The sequence below is a fragment of the Lipophrys pholis genome (genome assembly GCF_963383615.2).
Source record: "Lipophrys pholis genome assembly, chromosome: 14".
In the NCBI taxonomy this organism is placed as follows: domain Eukaryota; kingdom Metazoa; phylum Chordata; class Actinopteri; order Blenniiformes; family Blenniidae; genus Lipophrys; species Lipophrys pholis.
Window position 1 is genome coordinate 4,053,950 of NC_137633.1, and position 18,221 is coordinate 4,072,170.

The following is an 18,221-nucleotide window of genomic DNA, read 5'->3' on the forward strand; positions in this document are numbered from 1 at the left end:
GTGTCTTAATCTGTGGGTCAAATGCATTGTTCTTTGCTTCACATTCTAGGTTTTTTATTTAGTAAAACTAAAGTGTTTTGTTTGACCTTCAAGCGGCAGCTTATATCACATCTCGTCTCTGATCGGGCCAATGTGCTCCTTCAGTGTGGTCCTGGTTTTCAGTTTTCCAATATTAGAACAAGAACTCCTTCCAGTGACTCACTTAACCCCTCCGGAGGGTGAGTCAGTGAAGTTGAATTCTCTCCATCCCTTGTTTCAGTTTATCCGGTAGCTGCTGCAAACACTCGATGCTGCTGATTCTGAAGGCACTGAAAGCACGGCAGTATTTGCACCAGGCGTGCAGCTGACACTAAAAATACAGAACCCAAACCAAAAACCTACACAACTCAAAACGCAGCACCGGGGTGCATGTGGCGTTTGTGCATAGGCACTTATCTTTTTGTTTTTGCTCCACAGCGAGAGAGGACGAACAGAAGATTTTGATGTAAGGGGACAGACGGGGCTTTGACACTCATCTTTCAGCACTTAAAGAGGAAAATGTAGAACAACTTTTTTCTGATGTATCCACTTTTAGAGGCTGTTTAAAAAATGTGATCAAAAAACGTATGCGAATACATCTTAGTCAACATGTTTGCATCTCTGGTTTCTTCCTACAGGGAGAAAACGAGTGTTGATTGATTGATGACTAGTTTTTCCTGCAGGCATGAGAAACTATCTGTATCTCTGTGATTTCCCCATCATGGACGGTGACCTGTCCAAGGTGTACCCTGTCATTCCCAGTCATCAGATGGAATCAGCATGGGGCCCTGGCACTCAAAAAAAATACAATATATAAAAGGGCTTGATAAGCAACACATGAATTTATGAGGCTGTGCAACACCGGACCATGAAATAATTAATTACATAATGATAAAGTTTGATTATGTTCATTTTGTCATTCTAATTACATATGTTATGAGTATGTGTATGTATATATATATATATATATATATGAGTATATGTCGTTAAAAAAAGAACTCATAACATAAATAGTGATATAATTAAATATGTTTTTGACATAAAATTTGTTATTTCAATGAATTAATGACACACTTAATGACACATTTATGTATTTTATTAAAATGTTAATGAATTAATGACATTTAATTAATTATTTAAAGGTGTATTTATTTATTTATCTATTTAATTTAGGCACATTTAGACCATGAAGTAATTAAATTGTGAAATAATTACATCAGGTTTTTTATTATTATTAAATTAATTGATATTTTAATGATTTAATGACACCTTTATTATTATTATTTACCTTTATTAATTCCAATATGAATTAATTAATGACACATTTGATATATTTTTATTGTTTTGATAACACATTAATATATTTAATTCCAATTTTAATTAATTAATGACACATTTAATTTATTTCTTTATTTAATGTTTGCACATTTAGTCCTCCATGGTGGAAAAGCCATCACCCAGCTCATTAAATACACTGCAAGGCAGCTTTATTTCTACGTCACATTTTAGGAATAATGCAGGTCAAAGCGCTTTACATCAGCAAACACGTTCAGCTGGGAGGATCAATGGGAAAGATAAAAAAAAAAACACCAACATTCCAGCCTAGTTTTAAAAGAGCTGAGCGTTTTATCCATCCTGCAGTGATCAGGGAGTTTCTTCCAAATATTTGGTGCATAAAAACTAAAACCAGATTCTGCATGTTTGGTTCTGACTGGGAGAACAGAAAGCAGATTTCACGCAGACGAGCTGAGGGAAAATCACTTTCATGGTGTTCACGAGGACGAGTGTAATTGTCCTCCGCAAGTAGATTTTATAATTACTGTTAACTTACAAGGGGAAATTTACAAATAAATTGCAGTTATTCTCTGCAGATGCATTCTGACCCGTCTGTTTTTGTAGATCTTAAATCTGTTGACCTTTGTTGACATTAACAGACTTTAAATTTAGCAGGATTATGCCAATAAATGACTGAATTTAAAAAAAAAAAATAGGGTGCTTTTTAAAGTACGGGTGAAATATTGTAGGTCCTCTCATGATAACTAAGTAAAAGCTGTTGTGGTATCTTGAGTTGTGCTCAAAGCCACATCTCAAAGCGGGGCTGTGAAGGGACATGAGGTAAAATTCCCACAATCACTACTAGTCCATAGAGCAAGGCCTTCCCGACACCTCCTCCTCCACAGACAGTGGTCTCCAGCGGTCTCTGTGGCGCAATTGGTTAGCGCGTTCGGCTGTTAACCGAAAGGTTGGTGGTTCGAGCCCACCCAGGGACGATGCTCTTTTGCTCCTAAAAATACCAAGTAGCTTTGTGGAAAGAACACCTGTACCCGAACAGGTCAGTCGCACGTTTTAGATCGTACCTGCAAATGTATGCCGATCAAGGTTGTTATCACTGATAAAGTTCATAAGCGTTTCTTTGGTCTGTTGTCTACACATTGAACTCCAAACAGCAAACCCTTAGACTCACTGCTGTTTTTGCGCATGTGGAAATACAATATTTCAACGCTCACTTAACCTCTGTCCAGAGTCCATCTATCTGTGTTTACCCGCTGACTTAAGAAGGATTAGATAAGGTGGCAGCCTGAAGGCAGCCTGCACACAAAGCTCTGATATTTTTTTGTCTTAATTTGGATATTTTCCCGTCCTCATTTAAATCAAAATACGTTTGTACCTCAAGGTGTAGTTTTAATCAAGTCAGTTGGCGTTTCAAAGGCCACAAAGAGCAAGCATTGTAAATGTAATGAACTGAGTACTTTGTATAGTGGAGCTTTGTCTGCAGTGCGACAGAGAGGATATTCAGGCAAGTTGAAGCCGGTCTGTGCCTGAACGTTGACAGAGTGAGAGCCTGACAGAGTGAGAGACAGATCTCAGCCCAACGATTCTACAACTTCACACTCAACCGGCCATGAGGGACTCTCAAAAGGTAGCAGTACACAGCTTTTAGTATCTTCATAGCGTTCTGTGGATTTTCAACTCCCTGTCGGAGGTCATAGCCTTTTCTTGTTTTATTTTCATTTATTTTTTTATACCAAACATCATTTATCATACTTTATGAGAGGTCTGGTTAGGTTTAGGCTCCCGGTTCATATTCTCTTGGGACTTGGGAGTTTTAGAGTTGAGAGTTACCAGGCATAACAATCCAATTTTGTCATGTGTTCACACACATGTCGCATATGTAGTCACATTGTTGATGTTTACAACATATTGTTCTCTGTGTGTGTGGGCTCATTTCCACCCCAGAAAAAGCCCAACAGCACCAGCTTGTGGCCTGGCATGCTAATTACATCATTTTCAGTGTTTCTGTGTACACTTCAGGTTTAAGTTGGAGTTGTCCTGTGTGTCAGCTGCTTTTGGATTAGATATTTTGATTGAACGCATTGGGGTAGGGAAAAGATGTCAAACGTACAGTCCACCAATCAAAAACTGGATATGATTGGAGATGTTGTTGATTATTATTATGATTCCATTTCACTGGCCCTCTCATGATCAGACTGGAGCCTTGATGGAGAAAGTTTGTCAGCCCTGGGTTATGGTTTGGATTATTGCATGTGTCACTCAATTTACGACACAAAAAAACGTCTTTTGATTAAACCTTTACATAACTGGTTCGACCTCGGGTTGGCAGACGCTTGAGCCACATTTCAATGTTACAACTATAATAGGGTAGAACTAACATTAGAATATTTACATACATCAGTCACTTTCCGATCTAACGATCTACTGATCTACTGATCTACTGATCTACTCTTTGATTCAACCTAATATGTTTTGCTGGTCACATGCATCGGCCAGTAGATCACTTACATATGAAGCACGTGTCAGTCACTTTTGGCCTCAACAGTACGTTTTAGATAAATCGGATTACAGCCACTTTTTGAATACTAAATAAAGTTTTAAGCCCTTGAAGCACAATGCTACAAACATAACAACCTGGAACTCTTTACATTTATATATTTATTATCTCATTGCTATTTCAAATGAATAAAAAATAGCACTTCAAGTATTTATTGCATTGTTCCAAACTCTATACACTTGTTCACAAATGCTCCTACAGGTTTTGTGCTCCGGTTACAATTATAGTGACAACTTGAAGAAAGGCCTGGTTGTTTTCTTTCTGCACAGTAACACTGAACATAATTTCTTAACTGATCTGGCACAGACGCTGGCTGTGCACTTGGAGATAGCTGCATAACTGTAGGGCACATCCATCTACTGCTGCAAGGACGTTGACGTGTGAAATCCCACGCGGACTATAAATCAGGTTGCATACTGGAGTCATCTATAGCGGCACTGCAATGCGAGAGTCGACAGCTGAGAGGCGATCGTTTTGAGAAGCAGGTCGCTGTGCCAGGGCGACTCAGCCACAGACGGATTTGAAAAATCCAGACACACAATATCAAAAAACCGCTAAAAACCGATCAAGCAAATCGGCAACTGTTTAAAAAATGCAGACTTTCTTGGGAGTCGTGTGTCTTTGGAAACACAAGTGGCAGATTTAACTGTAATTTGAGTCCATGCAGAGCAACGTCTTCCAATCTAAACTATTGATTTAAGATGAAATATTTTACACGATGCTGCAGCCCGTTCTTCTTCTCTCCCACATGTATCAGCATGATTACGCCATGCTGTAATCTTTGGGCATGATAGACTGATAGCAACAAGTTGATTCCTGCATTCCTGGAAGATGTTGAACCATTTTGGGTGAAATAGGCAATCCTGATAGGGTAAGAGGTATGTGCATCAATGTTTTGTCAACAAGTCAACTCTCGCGCTGTAATTTTTAATGTCTCTAAAGACATTTAACCCGGGGTTTTTTTTTTTTTATTCTTCCTCTGTTGTTTTTCTTTTCATTCTCATTCACTGTTGACTTGTGCTTACCTTCAGTGTCATAATCTTTCATTTTAACGAGGCTTGCCACATCTCTTTATTCAGTTACTTAAAAATGTAAACACCTCTAACCTCTACAAGTTAAATAAAAAAAACAAAAACAAAAAGGATATCATCCCTCCCTACAACTGCTTACACCCTTCTACACCACGGGATGGTAAAGAAAGAAAAGTTAGTGAATTGAATAAATTCAATGTTTCGTGTCTGGAAAACATGTTCTCCATAAGTTGTACTTTTCAGCTCCTTTCAGGGAATGGCATGGGAGTGTCTTCATTAGTCTTTATAGTGTTAATATCTAATCAAAAGCAAAAAGTCATTTGCTCACTTCTATACCTCCAGCACAAGAGGATTACTTGATGATTCCGGCTTTCTTATAGAAACAATAGGTAGAATTGTTAATTTACTGTGATTCATATATTATTGACATACTACTAACTGATGTGAGAAGGTGTGATGTTTCAGTGTTTTCCTAACAAAGTCAATAATCAGTCTGGCACTGACTACATAATAATTCATGACCTCTGATTGATTTCTGCCAATGTTGTTTGTTTGGTTTTGTTTGTTTTTAGTTGAGCACTGCCTCCTTGTGGGGACATCTGTTATTGCACACTCCTGAGTGTGGTTGATTACAAGGTGCTACTAAATGTTCACCGACAATCTTCCTCATTGCTGTCACTTTATAAACAATGTATAGGCGAAATCTCTGCAAAATAAAGTGCTGACATTGGGATATATTAAAGAACGTATGTATATTGTAACACCTGAAGGTAGTTAGAACTCAGGTGAGGCGTTGCTCACAGTGCTGCCTTTCAGCCACAGTGTGGCGGTGTAGAGTTAACCGGCGTGTTGCAGGAATGCTGTTGGCCCAGAGGAAAGAGGGTTTGCAGACTGGGTGTGACACATCTGCCAATGACAAGCCCTCAGCTGCAAGGGACGCCGTCTCTCCTCCTCGTGTTGCACATGTTTGCCAGAAACCCCGGTCGGACTCTAATTGCTCTTCGTGTGTGGAGTTAAATGTTGTCCTTCAACTGTCACATTTCTCTTTCACCCTGGTGTGTTTGGTCAATGCCGCTTTGGGACAGAAATAAACTGTCTAAAAATAACACGCCGGACCAACAGAAGCGTTAGAGAAATGCTTTGTGTCAGGCTTCAGTTCCGCTCACAGGTGATACAGTTCCTCTGATCCATTCATGCTACATATATGGTCAATTAGTTGTACAGCCTCAAGCTGTCTTCAGATTACATTAAGGTGGCGTTTCAAACACAATTTCTTTTACTTAATTTAATGATTTTTCATCTACTTATGATCTGTATTTTGAATAAATGTTAATTTCCTTTAAAAAAAAATTTAAAAACCTGCTCCCATCCTGTTTGCTGTTGTTATTTTAACAAGGTGAAACTATCGGCCACCATTGGCCCTCCTGGAAAACTACATCGTGTTCAGTTTTCTCTGCTGTTCCCGTGTAAACGTGAAACTTTTCTGAAATGAAAACGCAGAAATGATGCATTTTCACATCTAAGCAAGGCCTATGAGCCAAATACAACAGACTGTATAAAATGCTTTGAGCCAAATATGAAATATGCTTGTTTTTGCCCTCCATTATTGTTCCCAGAATCAGTTCCATGTTAATGGATGTTTTGTCCCTGACTTTGAACGCACCATGACAACACATAAACAGAACTGCTTCACCCTGTGGCTGCGTTCACCTGTGGGAATGACAAAAATGTTCCCAAGATATCCCGTGCGTGTTTCACTATTTCAATGGAGTCAAACTATATCTCCTGCAACATCCGATCTAGTATTTCCATTACCATTGGTTTAATTTGGTTCTTCATCATTGAAGGTGGGATTTCTCCACTAAAGCAGCCATCAGATGAAACTGAAGTGGTTTATTTTTGACTCATCAGCCACAGAAAGGCTCCTCCTCTCTCTTCCATACTATCACTTCTTTCCAGCAGCAAGTTATTTAAGTATTATCCTGCTGTTTTCATCATTTAAAAGGCCAGTAAACTTGAATCTTGATGGGAAAGTTAAGTGAAACATTCCGTTCTTTCTTTCAGCTTCCAATTTTAAGACAGTTGCAGATCCTTGAAAAGTCATGAAATGCAGACTCAGTTGCTTAATAGGACGTGTTTTGTTCTTTATATGATCAAAAGTCAACAGAATGTTTCTTAGTGACAGAAGAAACAAAAAAAAAATAAGTTTGCATGGAAGTCCTGGATTGCATTTGTTAAAGATGAACTCTGCCATTATTAAAAAAATTTTTGAGGGGGGTGTGTCAGTATAACTTAATAAAAGATATTCCTGTATGGATCTCTGAACAAAGCCAGCGCAGCAGCTGATGAATACATAAAGTTGTACAAACACAAGCAACATGCAATGAGATCAGAAACAAAAGCCAAGTGACATAACATCCTCTCCTCCCCGCTTTTCCCCTCTCTCTCGCTCTGCTTCCTCCCCCTCCTCTCTCCCCACCAGGAGCTTCGACCAGATCAGCGTGTCCACAGAGTGCAGTTTCCGGACTGAGTCGGACTGGGACCCTCAGTCCGAGTGCCACTCCATGATCAGCTTCGACATGACTCAGCCTCACAACCCCATGTCTCCCTCCAAGAGCTACAAGGTGGGATTTTTGATTTATTTACCACTGCTTTCATTGAGCAGAACAGATCTGAATGAATAATGAATGTAGTACCTGGTTTTATAGCAGTAAATGATGTTTCCTCGTGCATTAGCTGGGGGTTAAAACAGCAATTAAACTTTGCACCGGTGGATACACTGTTCTTTTTATATGCATATGTGGTTGATGCTTTTTATGCACGAGTTGCACTTCATGTTGTAGGATTTTATTTATGTTCTTTTTTTCATTCATCTGTTGTTTATACATTAAAATCATGTGTTTGTATGGCTTTTAAGCGACTGCTTGTACATTACAGTGGTTTTATTTCCACATATTTTCTTTCCTAATTAGCTCAATTGTGACCGACATCATTCGCATACGCAGTAGATATAACCTGATAAATAACAAAAATAGATTAATCTACTTTTAAAAGGGTTCTCTGGTCTGATTCTTGAACGATAGAACTGATGCCGCTCCCACCACCTCCCAGCCCCACTCCTTGTGGTGTTAAAACTTCTGTGTCAGCCTGCTGTCAGTTCAAATGAATAGACTCGGTGCTTTTTAGTCTGTTTGATGAAGTTTTAAACAGTCTGTAGGTCAGGTGGTGTTCAGGGTGGGTGGGGTCCTTCAAAACACAGCTGGGCTTCTTTTGTAGTGTAAATGTCAGTGGGGTGGAGACATTGCTTATCCAGACACAAGTGCAATGAGGTGGTGGAGAAACACTGTTTAAAAACAGTGTTGTGCCACCCTGGCTACACAGACGCGCTTTAGCTGGCCAACAGAAATAAATCAGAAGGAGGATTTAATCCAAGTGTTTCAAAGCTTTTCCAAAGTATTCCTACTTTTAAAAGAAAAAAAAACAAATGGTCTCCTCACAGAGTGTTAACCCGGCGCTTAAAGGCTCTCTGGTGTTTGACAGACTATTTCTGCCTCACAAGAAATGCTCTACAGAGCTTAAAAAGGTTTTTGTGATTTTTATTTTTGTTAAACTGCAGTCACACCAAAGCTGAGATTTATTTGTCGAGGCCCGTATACCTATGCTGTAGTCTGATATTGGAAAACATGTTTTGTAATATCAAAGTGTGCAAATTTTAGGTCGTGACTTCTCCTATTTAGTCACCTTTATTAGTACTTAAATGGAATTTTAAGAATGGCTGTTCATGTGTTCATTCAGTGCGTCACTGCATTTTGTGAGAGGGAGGCGCAAAGTATCTAGACAGGAGTATTTGAAGTACTTGACTGGTCCCACCAAGTGAAAGTATTAGGGCTGAAAAAGCTTTACATTTCTTCATGGTGAGACACTCGCTAAAAGGTTTTACGCTTCAGGCTGCTCCCAGAACGACTCAGAAGTTCTTCCTGTCTGAAAAGTCCTGGGAAGAACTGATATGTCCCATTCTGCTCCGTTTCTAGAGCTAAAGGTCTCGTGACTTTTTTAAAGGCAAAAATGGAAGTTTCAAAATCAAAATTCTTAAAACCTTCAAGCTGATGCAGTTACCGTCAAATTAGATGGAGCAGATTTTGCTGACTCGTCATAACAGAGTGTCATTGATGAAGTCAGATTGATGTTTGATTTCTTTGTGGCAACACTGAGCGATTCTAATAGACGAGTATGTAGACAAGGCTGCCTGAAACAATATCAAAGCACTTCCTAGGAGATGAAATACAAACCGACAACGATCACAGGATGACATAAACTGGTATTTTACTGCTGATTAATCTAGTTACCTATTTATGGTAGTGATCTGTGACAGGATGGTGTATGATGGTGGAACAATGATGCATATTAATGATAAGGCCCTCTGGTTTGTATCGTTGTGTAAATAGCTTCAGACTGTAACAGGACAATGATCCCAAAACTCATCTCAGACATTTGAGTATGTAAAGGAGTGCTCGTCCTTCTCTTTCGGTCGCCTGGTTTAACCTCACCAGACATGTATGTGTGGCACTCGAAAACTTTTAAATATTTCGGGCACGACAACAATCTGACTGGGCCATCGTCACGCTATTCAGGAATCATTAATGTTTAGTTAAACTTAGCAGATTTGATCGAACAAAGCTGAGTGTTGAGAATTTACTGCCTCTGTTACTCTTTGCCACATGTGCCGACCGACGCCATGGAAAGTGCGTTGAGAGGAAGCAGAGCTTCAGACATCTGTTCCATCCTGTGTTAGATTGAGTTAGACAGCTTCGCTGGGTTGAATCTGATGAGCCGGTGTGGAAGTAGACCCCCCCCCCCCCCCCCACTCCCCCCACTCCCCCCACTCCCCTGCAGGGGATGACAGGATACTTTCACAAACAAAAAAAAAAAGCTCCAAAAGAGGAAGTGCAGCAAAGCGTTAAACAAGCCAGACCCACCAGGTGACGCCCTCTGTGACTGTTAAAAAAAAAAAAAAACAGCTTCCCCTTTAAGAAGATATGCTCACAATCCAATGGGATCTCATTGTTCCTGAGCTGTTTTCCATATGCTCAAACCTGTCGGACCTGTCCCGTGGTGTTTCTGTCTGAGGGAGTATTTGGAGAAATAAATAAAAAGGCATTTTTTGGGGGGGAATCACAAAGGTCCAATTCAAAACCTCTATAAACTCATTGTGTTTACCGCTTTGCAGGCAGATTAAAAGACCTAATTACTTCTATGTGAGCCTTTGAGCTGCTGCTGAGATTAGAGAATGAAGCGGAGCTGCCAGATAGTGGAGCAGGAAGATATGGTGCTTTATCTCCACCTACCTGGCATGTGTCACTTGCTATGAGTGAAAACACGGGGAATGCTCGGTGGAGAGATAATGCCACAGTAGCAGTGCAAGGAGAGGAGGTTTTGCAACGTCTCGGATACTTATCAGATGCTTTGATTTCTTCAGTTTATTCCTTTGACACTGTGGATTTTCTGATTGAGTCAAAACAACGCAAAGGTACAGTATCTCGGCTTAAACTTAACACATGACCAAATACATCTATTCTGGTTTGACAAACTGTGTTTACCTTTTGTTTACTTAGTGAAAATGCTTAAATGTGTTTGTGTGGAAACTGGTTTTCATCACCCTTATTCAGAATATCCGCAGGAGTTGTTTGCTTCTCAGAACAGGTGGAGTCAACATTCATCAACTGACTCTTCCCGCTTGGATCTGAGCGTCTCTGACCCCCCCCCCCCCCCCCCATTATCTAGTTGATAAGTTAAACAAGCGTTAACCAATTTAAAGCGTATTCTTCAGAAATGTAGACACGGGAGATAAGAGCTGTGTCAGTGACACGCACTGCTTTAGAACGAGGAAGGGCGCGGCTGTCATCGCCAGACCTGTCCACACCCTTTCAATTTTTCTTTTTTTACGGGATTGTGAATTCCTTTCAGTTGTTTGCCATGTGAGGCGTCTTTCACAAGACCTTTTTTTTTTTTTTTTAACACGCTGTCGCTGTGATGCAAATGGCCATGCCCTCCAGTCAGATACTTTGTCCTGGAACGTTTCACCTGTCGACACACAGACAAGCAGATGCATCCAGCACCGCCTGTTGGATTCCAATGCGGGAGTGACTTCTACTCTGTTTTGCCCACATAGGAATTTTTTTTTTTAACAGGTGTTGGTTCTGAACCCATCGTTGTTGTGGCTATGCAAATTAGGATGATAACACTTTGGTACATTCGGCAGTTTTGGTGGGTGAGAAAGAAGTGAGACATGGGATTGTGAAGAAATCAGCACTTAAAGGAAGTTAAAATGGTATGGAGCTGTTTTTTGTTTTTCTTTCACATTTGTTGCGTTTTACACTCCATGTCACAACACGGTTTATCAGTTCTAACTGTGTGTGATACACGATTGTTTTTGTGACCTCTGTTTGATCATCTCTTGTCACTGTTGTTAATTTATAATATCAACGTTTCCTATTATTTTCATTAAAACCTGTTTCCCTCCTGTTTGTTTTTCTGCTATTTTCTAGGTGAAGTCAGTAGCTGAGAGTCTTGTGACCCTTGAGCTGAGCATCACAGCTCTTTTATAATTATTCTAGTTATTCATTTCCCTTTCAGTCGGTGACCGTGCTTCCAGGGTGTTGTGTGCAGCAGTAGGTTTAAGTTCAAATCATGCAGCTTGACTTATATGATATTTAATTACAACGTGTTGCTACTGTACTTTTTTTTTTATATATAATCACAAAAAGTACCCTAATTTCTTAATATTAAAATGTGTTTCACACTTGCTCCTTCAGGAAGAACAAATGACAAAAATGTTTTAAAAGAAAGTGCATATTGATTGTTGCTATGACAATAGAAAATGGAACATAACATGAACCTTTGAACCTCGACATATATTGTAAAAGTTCATGATGCAGAACATTTTTTGTGGTATAATACGACAGAACAATGTGACATTGTGACCTAGATCTTGAACTCATTAGTTAAAAAAGTTTTGTGAGTGAAATATTAAATAGAACTTCAACAATACGTCATGAGATATACTGTATTCTGATTATGATGTAACACAATGCCTCAATACATTACAGTGTGTGTGTGTGTGTGTGTGTGGGGGGGGGGGGGGTTGCACAGCATATACTGTATGATTTGTAATGAAACACAGGTCATTTTTAATGAGATGGGAGCGATAGATGTTGTTCTTCCTTAAAGGAAATCATTCTAAAAATAAATAAAGTACAGGTCAAAACTATATACGTTTATTTTAAAACACAAACAAATCAGCACTGAATGCCTGAGAAGTAATGTGATAAAAGTAATGCCAGTATTGAGCAGGCTGTGTGAGAATGTGAAGTGTTTCTAACTGGCACCCATCAATACATGTAATTTATTTTCTTTTTATCAAACATGGACAACAATATCTTTTTATGAGGACAGGCAGGAAGTTGGGCAATCAACCAAAACTGCTCTTTGGGAAATGGTGTGCGGTGTGTGTATGAGTTAAGAGTAGCCTGAGTGATGACAGCTCGTCTCTACCACGGTTTTGTCCAGTATGTGAGAATAATTTAACCAAAGCCGACTGTGTGGACTAGAATCGTGTAACGATGGATCAATCTGTGTTATTCATCTTTCTTCTTCCTCTTCCTCTTTCAGAGTTCGGAGGGAAAGAAGGGGTTTGTGAATCGTCTGGCTCACTTCTTCAGCAAGAGAAAGAAGAGCGGCAGTCGACACGGTTCGGACGCCTCCACCGATGCCAGTTCTCCTGGATCCCCGTTGTCTCCGGCCTCACTGAGGTCTGAGGAGCAGGCTGGGCCTAGGACTCCGACTCCCTCTCGGAAAGACCTTGACCAAACCTCACTCCATTATAGCGACACCCTCAGCCAGCTCTCCGGTGACTTTTACCCGAGCATGACCTCGGTGCAACCCGTCGATCTCGACCTTCCATTCGCCGACAGCAGCAGCAGGAGGAGCAGCATAAGGGAGGTGCACAGTTGCAGGATAAGCACGGCCAGCGACGAGAGGAACTCTGGTAGTGTGACTCCCACCGGGCTGGACCTTCCTTATCCCATCGGCGATTCCAGCTCAGAATTAAGTTTCTCAGAATCGGTGGTGGAGGAAGTCGCCAAGAGGTTGCACGTCAACCTGGAAGAGGACATCCTCAAGGAAGCGAAGCGTGAGGAAAATAGAGTTAGCTCGTCTAGCATGACTTCACTTCCGATGCCTGCATGTGCCAATGCAGCCGAGGCCCAGAGGTCTCCAAACTTAACCTCCATCAGCTTAGGAACTAACAAGTCCTCAATGAAAACGGGAAAGCAAGGACACAGCACTGCGCTGAAAGGTATTACCCTCGGCTCGAAGTCATCTACCTCGCACATCGTCTCAACTCAACGGGTAGACAAGTCTTCATCGGGGGCCAAAGAAATCTCAAAAGCCAGAACTGAAGCCTGGGTAACGTCCAGCGGCCCCCCAGAGGACACTAAAGGCTCTTCATCGAGCCTTGCACCAGAGCAGGAGCAGGATCTGTTGGTTAATTCACCTGTCCAGCTCCACAAAGCAGTTTGGGTGGAGACCTACCTGGGAGAGGAGGAGGAGGGGGAGAGGGCGAGCAAGGGGGAGGGAGGGGGAGGAAAGGCTGTACTGAAACAAGAGGAGGAGGGCTTGAGAGCAGACTCGCCTCCCGTACTGGCTATACCTGTCACTGTAATTCCTGTGGACGACTCAGTGACTCAGGGCGCTCCTGAAAGCCGTTCCACCCCCTCGGAGGCTTCGCCATCCGGTGGCAGCCTGCCAGAATCAGCCGGCTCCTTGGCACTGACTACAGACGCGCTCCACATAACCTGCCAGCAGCCAGAGGAGCCCGAAGCTGGCCCGGACTCAAAGCGGAGTTCACGTCAGGAGAAACGCAGGTCGAGGGAAAATCGTGTGACGCGAAAGACTGTGAATTTGCCTTCCAAGAACAAGGTGTATGCCCACAAGGTCTATGTTAACCCGGAATCGGGCTCGGACGGGGAGGAGGCGCTAGAAGGGGAGCTCAGCAGAGATTCAACTTCAAAGAAGTCGGACACAACAGAGGCGAAACCGTGAGTATCTGTCTATTTTCTCTGGTTACTGTTTAAAAATCGCCTTTGATCCTGAGAGGACCAGAAAGAAGGGGAGCTGAAGGGAGCTCAGCCCGAATGCAACCTGAGCTCCGAGTTCCCGTTTCCCATTGTGTCAGCGGGGAACAATGAGCTAAAACTGCAGTGAGCCACTGAAATATTCATTTACTGTACGTCTAATCATTCAAACGCAGACACTTTTACCTCATGGGCTTGCGAGTCTTCGCTTTAAACTGAAACTATAAACAAGAAGTATCAGTACAGGAGCGAGAATTACTTTAGTTTTTGTAAAGTTTTTAGTTTAATTGAATATCATCATTTGTATGTTTGTCTTTGGAGTATTTTTCTCCATGAATGGATTACTCATTACAGAACATAGAAGGATGCTATTTGGTTACATGAGTAAACAGTTAAAGTGAACAGTTTAATTATAATTCTACGGCAGCAGGAAGACAAAAGTTCTCCTTTTTCATTTCTTTTTAGTAGCATGGGCTGTCAGTCAGACCCCGAAACTGTATTCTGCCTGATTTATAGTTCTTGAACAACTGCAAGGAGATTCTTCAGATTATTTTTTTTTTTTGTCGTAAAGTTTTCCAAAAGTATTTCTTTTCCATTTTTGTGTTTTAAATGGAAGTCTTCCAGTAAAAATGAGTAGGTCAGGTAGATTTATGCCTTTTTGCCTGGAGTTACCTGTTGAGAGTGACGCTATTCTCAACCTTCATTTTTGTGTGAATGATGGGAGACGACGATTCCTCAACTTAGGCAAGACGCACAAATATCCATCCATCCATCCATTTTCTCCCGCTTATCTGTTTCTGGGTCGCGGGGGTGACAGTCTGAGCACTGTCACCCAGATCACATTGCACCGATTAAGAACCTTCCTGCAGGTGGTGAGCCCACGGGAAGGTGGCGCCCGGCGTGGCACATGAACCCACTACCTTGAGATTGCGAGTGTCATGCTCTACCAACTGAGCTGGCCGGGGACACGCACAAATATGACTGAGTTATTTTTCATTTAAATACAATAGTGGTCGGGTTTTTGTTTTGTTTTGCAGCGTCCATGTTTTCACAGTACAATGTAAAAGTATGTTACTACGTCAAGTCTGACTTTTCTGCTGAGAAAGTGTCACAATACAATCACATATGTATGTTAAATGTGTGTAAATGCTTCTGTCAGTTTCGGTTAAAAGGGGAAAAACTGAGTTAATCGAGGTGACGTCTTCAAAGGCCTTTGTTATTTCATTGGCCAGTTTAATGGCTGTTATTTTTGGTTGTTTAAATCTACAAATAAAAATTATTATACTTTAGCTTGAAAGCCTATATACAGTTAGGCAAAGAAGAATGAACGAGCAAAATAATTCTATATCCTGAACACAACTGTCTTTTCATCAATACTGAGCACCTTGTTAACAATCACTCTTTTTGGTCATGTGAAAGCCTTAAAACTTATTTCACAAACTAAAACAAAAAGATATTTGTAATCTATTGACTTCAGGACACGAGAACCAGCAGTGCAGATCATTCTTTAACTCTTAGTAATAATCCTTGCATTGATGACTCAAACCCTCTTTAAGTAACGTGTTTATATTTGTGTTAAGAATACAAGAGAAACAGCTGAAAAACAACCATTTATTATTGCGTCAACACACATTGCTGCACATCCTGAGCACACAACAAGGCCGAGGCAAAGCGTTCTCGAGAAGACTCTTCGGAGGTTTGTTATCTTTGGAGTGAGCCAGGAAACTTCCTGTGTTTCCTGCCTTTATACTGGCTTGAAATGAGTGGCAGCTACACATTCACCAAGCTGGTGAGAGTTGTTAATGTTAATCTCCCTTTCAGGAAAGGAATGCAAATAAATGTGTCATCGGCAATCGTTAGATGCAGATAATAAATTCTGGCAGGAGATTTTAATTGAATGGTTATGTTATTGCTCCCATGATAGTTTTTTTTTTTCTTTTCTCTCTTTCTTCTGATAGGCTACCAAGCCTCAAAGCCAAAGGGGATGCAGAAGCTGAAGATGCAAAGTGTGAACCGTCCACAGCTACAGATGAGACGCCACACTCTGGTTCAAACACTTCTGAGCCCATAGCGACAGAAAAAACAGACTCTGAGGCTTTTGACGTTGATGAAACCTCTGAAGCTTCAGACATGTACAAAAGTAAGTCGCGGACTGTGGAATCTGGGGCAGGAGGCCTCGGATCTATTCCGACGGCCCTCTCCAAACGAGGGGTTAAAGGAGCAGCTGAGAGTCGGCATGCAGCTGCAAGTGGAATAAAGACGCCGACCTCCGCAGCTGCAGGCAAGGCCAGGAATGTCACAACAAAAGCAAAGGTCTCCACTGAGGGCCCGAAAGTGGAAAGCTCCAGCGTTAGTCCACCCCGAAGGGACCACGGCAACGGTAAAGCAGTTTCTGGGTTGCCGACATTAAAAGACCGGTCACCCGGCAGTACCTCAAGCGCAACAAGTCCAATGTCCAGAATCCCCAAAAGGCCATCATCAGATCCTGATGTGAAACCCTCAGTGTCACCGGATAAAACATCAGTGCCTGATGCCTCGGGGTCAGCAGTCACACCCAAGCTGCAAAAACAATCCAAAACCAAAGAGTCTTTAAAATCTCCAACCACCGCCACCAAGTCCAGCAGCAAGCTGAGCCTTGAGGAAGTTAAAGGAGTCAAATCCTCATCGGGAAATGTTTCTCCCTCAAAACTCTCCACCAAGTCAGGAACAAAACTGACGAGAGAAAAGCCTGATGAGGAAACCGCAAACCGGCCAAACAGGGTAGAGAAAAAGAAAGAGGAGAAAAGCGTTGAGACCGAACGGCTTCCCGAGAAGGACGTTTGTGTCAGAAAACAGGAGCGCGATCAGCCGGGAGATGATGCTTCAAAGACTCGGTTGCCTATTCGATCCCCAACAAGAAGGAAGAGCGATGATGGAGCTCAAACAAGTGGAACCGGCTCTGAAAAGGTTCCGTCCAGTCTGAAGGATTCAGACGGATGCCTGAAAGGAAAGAAGCTAAACTTGGAGAAAGAAGACATTTCCTCTGAGGGGAGATCTAGAAGTGAGACACCACCGCCGCACCCTGAGAGCCCCAAGAAAGGTGAGAAAACATTATCGACTGACTACATCTGTTGACATCAAAGTTAAATATGTACTTGAAAATAAAAGTTTAATTTGACTTTTATAAATTACTGAAGCAACAGTCTGTGACACAAACACATTGACTGTCTCTGTAGAAGTAACAGTAACACTGATGGTATTGCCAGCATGTAAGTGAAAACACAATGCCTTTTTCTAGAAGTTAGCATTATACTCACTCAAATAACATTACAAATGAGTAAATTACTGTGTTGTGGTCAGTCACAGAGTGTTCAAATGTAGGTTCAGTAGCTTCGATAGAAATTTCCACAACAATGATTCTACACCAGGTTTCATATCAACTCAGAAAATAATTTTATTAATAGCTGGGGTCAACAAATTTTACTTAAGCTCTTAACTCCTGATAGTTTTGGGGGGAAAAAACATAGTGTAGATGAGATTTGGTTTACAAAGTATGAAAATTAAGATCATTGTATGTATTTAAAAATCTTGTTTTATCTGTTTTTTTCGTTCACCTCAAGATAGCAATGGACCACCAAAGTGTTATGATTGCAGCCCTTTTGTAGATGAAAAGGGAAATGTTTTTTCTGAAATAATGTGATAACTGCATCAGTGTGAAAGTTTAAAAGAAATTTAAAAAAAAAATTTACTAAAAAATTTAGTGAACGACAACGGTGCAAAAGAGTAGAATTTAAAAGGTTCAGACTTCTCCCCACTCCCTTTTGAACATGTAAAGCCAGATTTGCATGTATTGAAGTCAGATTGTCTCCATTTGTTTACTCATACAGATTTTTTGTTCTTTATTCTTTGACTGTTTGTTTGTTTTGCTTCTTTCTTTACATGTTTGAAATAAAGATAAAAAGAAAAAGACAATGCTCCCTACCTGGTGCTGCTGTTTGATGGGTGTAAAGCAGGATTAACCTGCATTACCCCCGAGAGAACAGGATTAATAGCGCAACAATGCAGCAGCAATAAAGCTCACCAGTTATAATGTTTCCCTTTATTTATTCTGTAAAATCAGCAGCTTTTCAGGCTTTTTGTACAGATTAACTTATTGTGCTTTTTTTGTCACTCGAATGAGCATGTGACGTCTGTAAACGTCACACAGTGTTT

The 18,221-nt window shown here is 41.1% G+C and overlaps 1 protein-coding gene across 2 annotated transcripts in view; it reads left to right on the forward strand.

The window, feature by feature from the left end:
- Positions 1–18,221, forward strand: part of crybg1a (crystallin beta-gamma domain containing 1a) — a 48,106-nt gene that overhangs the window by 13,898 nt on the left and 15,987 nt on the right. For both annotated transcript variants that reach the window (XM_080479361.1, XM_080479362.1), the window contains exons 2-4: positions 7,382–7,523; positions 12,568–13,994; positions 15,989–17,109. In XM_080479361.1, coding sequence (XP_080335487.1) covers positions 7,382–7,523; positions 12,568–13,994; positions 15,989–17,109 — 2,690 coding nt within the window. The remainder of the gene's footprint in view (positions 1–7,381; positions 7,524–12,567; positions 13,995–15,988; positions 17,110–18,221) is intronic.